Source organism: Agrilus planipennis, unplaced genomic scaffold, assembly GCF_000699045.2.
Source record: "Agrilus planipennis isolate EAB-ADULT unplaced genomic scaffold, Apla_2.0 scaffold720, whole genome shotgun sequence".
Classification (NCBI taxonomy): domain Eukaryota; kingdom Metazoa; phylum Arthropoda; class Insecta; order Coleoptera; family Buprestidae; genus Agrilus; species Agrilus planipennis.
Window position 1 is genome coordinate 7,998 of NW_020439370.1, and position 5,202 is coordinate 13,199.

Genomic DNA, 5,202 nt, shown 5'->3' on the forward strand with positions numbered 1-5,202 from the left:
ATTGAATTACAATATGAAAAATTAAATTTAAAGGAATTGTTTGTAAATAGGTATGCAACACATCGTACACTTGAGCATAAGAAATTGCTGATACTAACTAAGTAATACTACTTTGCCCTGTGCTGACAGCACTCATAATTTCTTTTATAAATAATATTTAAAGCCCTACGTACTTGTTGAGTTAATTATCAAGATCTAATAGAAATATTTAATTTTTAATTTCAATTATCTAGTTGAACCGTCTTGCCACTTTTGTATCTTTATGAATGAATATTACATTAATTTTTGGCAAGTTTGTACATCCAGTGTTTTCAGGATTACAAGAATTGCGATATGCCTAATTTTCCTAGCGATATTCCTGCTTATGGTGGCCTATGGGACCCTCACCATTGCCTTGGAGGACAAAATCCCCCTCTAAGTGGGTACCCTGACATTTTTTCAGCATTTAATTCAGAATTAGGTAATAATCATAGAAACAAAAAAGAAATTGCCATTTTTTTTAAATAAAATAAAATCGAATCGAATGTAGGTGCTGAATGCTAATCTATATTCTAAACCTTGAGCTTTTATATTAATTCTCTGTTCAAAAAGTTTGGCAACGACAGCAGTGTGGAGGTTTCGTGGGTAATCGTGTGAATAGAAATGGTACAAATAACAATTCTACAAATTCTACTAAAAAACCGAGACGAAGGGTGGCAACGGTGGCTCAAAGAAGGGCTGCTAATATTCGAGAACGTAGGAGGATGTTCAATTTGAACGAGGCTTTCGATAAATTAAGACGAAAAGTAAGCAAATTATCTAGCAAAAAAATGATACACAGTTTTTGTCTTGTTGTGTTGCAGGTTCCAACTTTTGCGTACGAAAAACGCCTTTCTAGAATTGAAACATTACGTTTGGCAATAACATACATTAGTTTTATGACTGAACTTTTGCACGGGACTGTACCCGATCATAAGAACGCAGAACTTTATGCGCAGAGGGATTATATTTCGTACGGCTTGCTGAATTAAAAAGATATAAACCATATACGGTAAAAAGATGTCAGAAAACTATATAACATGTTTTTTTTACTATTTTTTTGGTATATGTAGACTTTATAGCCAATAATGCTTGTATATTATAAGTGAAACCGTCTTCCACTTCTAATATTCGTATAATTTAATTTTATATTTAGATATTAAGGTGTAACTTGTGATTTAAATATGATTATTTCTGTTTAAATACATTTGCTAATAAATTATTTAATATTTTTTGAATAGGTACTTGTTGTTACGGTTGTATAGTAGTTGTTATTGAGCCACTACCGAATAAGAAGAACATAACCTTATATTTAGTTGACATAACCTTATAATGAACAGGTGAAACAGCAGGTGTTAAAATTAACGGAAATTTGTTAGTTTTCGTTAATTAGGGTCTTAAATTATTCAAAGAAGAATGTCGATGTTAGCAGAACGAAAACGAAAACAGAAATGGTCTTTAAATCCCCGTGGAAATGCTTGGGCACAGGGTAAAAAATGAATTGATTCAGATAAGGTTTTTGTTTAAATTCAGTTTTTAAATAATATAGATACCAACAAATTTGGACAGAAACTATTAGAAAGTATGGGTTGGAAGGAGGGCAAAGGCCTGGGTGCCAGAGAGGACGGTCTGAAAGAGCACATCAAAGTTTCTTACAAAAATGATAGTAAAGGTTAGTTAATTAGAAATAAATGTTTTCTTCTAACAAATCAAACGATACAAAATGATTTAAGGTTTTGGCTTTAAAGACAAGGATGTCTGGACTGAGCACGAAGATAATTTTTCTGCCCTTTTACAAGATTTATCAAACAGTGAAGTTGCAGTTAAAATAAAAACAAATACTGATGATTATAAGCCAAAATCTTTGGAAGAAAAGTCTCTAACATCAAGGGTGCGGGTTCACTACCACAAATTCACTAGAGGGAAGGACTTGAGTAGATACTCAGAAAAAGATCTAGCAAATGTTTTTGGAAAAAGGAGTCTTAAAGATAAGAAGGTACGAGAAGATGAGAATTCGAATAAGGCAGAAACTGATAGTAAAACTGGGAACCATGGAGTTATAACAGTTGAAGGGGGCTCTATGATTGATTATTTTAAATCTAAAATGTCAACATTTTACAGAAATTCACCTGAAGTAAAAGACGATGATTTGGATGAAACAGTGAGACCAGGTTTTGGGTTTAGTTGCAGTTTTAATGATTGTACCAACCTCAATACAGAAAATAATGGGAAGACTGAAAATTGTTCTTTTTCATTTGAAAGTGAAAATGAATCGTTACAGAATCTAGAAGAAATTTCAGGAGAAAAGAAGGAAAAGGACACAGGAAAGAAAAAATCAAAGAAAAGAAAATTGTCAGATAATTCTGAGGAGAAAACTCCAAAAAAGAAGAAACATAGAATAGTAGCTGGTGGTTTAGAAACTGAAGATACATCCAGTAGTGCAAAAAAGAAAAAACATAAAGACAAAACTGAAATAGGAGATAATTTTGGAGTATCTAATCCTGCTTTTGATCCTTTATTTACTAAAGAAATCCCTATTAAAAAGCACTCTTTAAATACCATAAAGGAAGATGAAGAAGTTGAAGAAAGCCTATCAAATTCACACAGTGAAGATGAAGATGAAACTAGGAAAAAGAAAAGGAAATTGGAGAATTCTTTAGAAATTGAAGAATGCAAACGTCCTAAAAAGAAAAACCAAAAATGGAAAGAAGAGGACATAATCTTTGAAAATCCAAATTTTAAGATGCCAACTAATTCTGAAGAATTGGCAGAGAACAAAAATAATAATATTTATGAAATAAAAACTAAAAAGAAAAAGAACAAAAAGAAGAAAAACCATGGTATCGAAAATCCAGTTTTTAACAGTTGTTTGCAGGAAACAGAAGTTAAAAATAAAGAGAATTACTCCAATGGTATAGAAAATCCAATTTTTGAAGACAATGTTTCCCCAACAAATTCAAAAAGAGAGAGAGAGAGAACTCAAAAATATCAAATAAACCAAGAAAAAAACGATTTGTTTGAAATAAATTCGAAAGTACTAGAAGAAAGTCAGAAAAACGACGATTTAATAGACGAGACGTTTCAAAAAGAATTAGCAAATAAAATCGAAAACGGTTTCGAAAATCCAGTCTTTGAGTCCCTAAACAATTCCAGGGAGTCTGCAGAAGCTGTTGATAACAACATTTATGAAGTCAAAAATAAAAAGAAGAAGAAAAAGGGTAAAAAAGAGAATGGCATTGAGAACCCAACATTCGAAGAAAATTCTCAATCAGTTGAAAACGATTTTGAGATTGCAAAAAAGAAAACCAAAACATCAGAAAGTTTAGTTTCAGAAGAGAACATAACGACTTCGACAACTTCATCAGAGTGTATTTTAAATGTCAGCGATGAACCTGACATAATGTTGAACGTCTCTATTGGGCCCCCAGAATATTTAAAGCAAATGGAAAGTAATAATTCCAGGGACAATAGCATTAAAAGTGTCCGAAAAAACCGTAAAAGTGTTCGATTTAGCGACATAAACGATCAGAGGGAAATCCCTAATCGTTTAGAAGAAATGAATGGCTTAGTAAATGAAGGATTCGATTATCAAAAAGATAAAATCGAAAACGAAATGCAAAAAATATCAGAGAAATTCGACAGTTTCAAAGCTAAAATAGAAAATAATATTAACGAATCGAAAGATTTCAATATATGGACCATTGGAGAGCCGGTTACTGAAGGTGACAACGAAAAACTAGAACATGGGACGAAACTGAGGCTTAAACATGCCGAATTTGCTAGTAGAACAGCGTATTATTTAAGAAGGAATAATTCAGAAAGTTTTGCTAAAAGGTCCTACAAACACCTTATCAAAGGTGATATCGTTCTTCATTTTAAGAATACCAATTTACACGAGATACATGGATATGGGAAACAACATAAAAAAGACATTTAAATGTTGTCTTATTAAGAAGAAAAGTGTAAATAATAATTTTAAATACATATTGGCACTAAGTATGTTGGGTTGGTTAGGCCACCCAACATACACCGTCAATATTTTTCTTTGCAGTTATGTAATTAATTTTTGACGTAAGTCAATGTTTGAGGTTAAGTGTAAAATGACGAAGCGAAACTATTTGCAAAATTATTACAATATTCCTTTATTTTTAGTCTATTTTATCGTATAATGGGTCAGCNTGGAAATATAAAAGGAAAAGTCACGTAAAATTCATGCAAAATTTTGCAGATTGTAAAGTCAATATTGCCGAGACTTCCGAATTTGGCATCTATTTCCTGGAATAATAAGGAACAAGGCCTTTCCTAAGGGATGTGCAGCATTTGGCTTTCCCTTTATTGGTCGAAATTTTCCACGAAAGCCGGCCCTCGTAAGGGAGGACCGCCAATCTCGTCAATTGTTTCTAAAGCGTAGCATCATCCCTTGTTATTTCAAAGAACAAATTTCATTCGTAGTATTAATTTACGTTAAACCATCCCCAGGGATTAACTATTAATTTGTATATATGTATTAGAAAGAGCGCCGTTTAAAGTTTAAAAAAGTTTCGCGATCGTCATCCTTGTTCGCAAAGAAGTATCTTCAAAATACTTATATTGTGTAAGTGTAGTGCATTTTTGGGATAAAAGTTATTAAAAAAAAAATCGTTTTCGATGAAGATGTCTTTTGCTAGTGACCACCAAGGCCACTGGGAACATAGTAACGTAAGTAAAAAATTTTTGTCGAAAATAAGACATGAACAGATACTTAAGGCTCCAAATCGATAATACTAGAAAACAACAATTTTTTTTGTAAATTAAATAAACTAAAATATAATTTTGTCGATTAAGTAAAATCAAAACCAAAATAGAGACAAAAAAGTGCTTGATTAATAAACAAACCCCGACATTTTGGCTTTTGGTGCAAGGTTTTGATAAAGATAAGATTCTGGCCTTATTCCTTCACACTATTATTATATTTAAAACAAACAAGTTCTTCCCCCTATCGGCCACTATGAGTTCAAAACTGTTGCTTCGAGTGGTCGAAATTCACTTTTGTGAACAATTTGTTTAATCACTTTCTTTGTGTTAAAAATTGTTTAAAAATTTAAACTTAAAGGAATTGTTTGTAAATAGGTATGCAACACATCGTACACTTCAGCATAAGAAATTGCTGATACTAACTACGTAATACTATTTTGCCCTGTGCTG

At 32.0% G+C, this 5,202-nt stretch overlaps 2 protein-coding genes across 3 annotated transcripts; both read left to right on the forward strand.

Annotated features, from left to right (window-relative positions):
• The first annotated feature begins 154 nt into the window (after positions 1 to 154).
• Positions 155 to 1,116, forward strand: LOC108743683 (protein Fer3-like). 2 transcript variants are annotated; one of them, XM_018479264.2, is made up of 3 exons: positions 155 to 460; positions 592 to 785; positions 843 to 1,116. In XM_018479264.2, exons 1-3 carry the CDS (start codon positions 334 to 336, stop codon positions 1,008 to 1,010), a joined length of 489 nt encoding a protein of 162 aa, XP_018334766.1. In that variant the 5' UTR covers positions 155 to 333; the 3' UTR covers positions 1,011 to 1,116. The 2 variants fall into 2 exon arrangements, with proteins under 2 accessions (XP_018334766.1, XP_018334767.1); XM_018479265.2 differs by having other exon boundaries at positions 155 to 418.
• Positions 1,117 to 1,334: 218 nt separating this feature from the next.
• Positions 1,335 to 4,090, forward strand: LOC108743682 (uncharacterized protein PF07_0021). The gene is made up of 3 exons (XM_018479263.1): positions 1,335 to 1,507; positions 1,568 to 1,690; positions 1,752 to 4,090. The coding sequence occupies exons 1-3, from the start codon at positions 1,435 to 1,437 to the stop codon at positions 3,953 to 3,955; spliced, it is 2,400 nt and encodes a 799-aa protein (XP_018334765.1). The 5' UTR covers positions 1,335 to 1,434; the 3' UTR covers positions 3,956 to 4,090.
• Positions 4,091 to 5,202: the final 1,112 nt, after the last annotated feature.

Excerpts from the sequence above, each read along its gene's own strand:
- LOC108743682 (XM_018479263.1), top strand. The coding sequence starts at position 1,435 with ATGTCGATGTTAGCAGAACGAAAACGAAAACAGAAATGGTCTTTAAAT. Across the intron at positions 1,508-1,567 it reads TGGAAATGCTTGGGCACAGG|ATACCAACAAATTTGGACAG; the intron begins GTAAAAAATGAA and ends TAAATAATATAG. Across the intron at positions 1,691-1,751 it reads TTACAAAAATGATAGTAAAG|GTTTTGGCTTTAAAGACAAG; the intron begins GTTAGTTAATTA and ends AAATGATTTAAG.
- LOC108743683 (XM_018479264.2), top strand. The coding sequence starts at position 334 with ATGCCTAATTTTCCTAGCGATATTCCTGCTTATGGTGGCCTATGGGAC. Across the intron at positions 461-591 it reads AGCATTTAATTCAGAATTAG|TTTGGCAACGACAGCAGTGT; the intron begins GTAATAATCATA and ends CTGTTCAAAAAG. Across the intron at positions 786-842 it reads TCGATAAATTAAGACGAAAA|GTTCCAACTTTTGCGTACGA; the intron begins GTAAGCAAATTA and ends GTTGTGTTGCAG.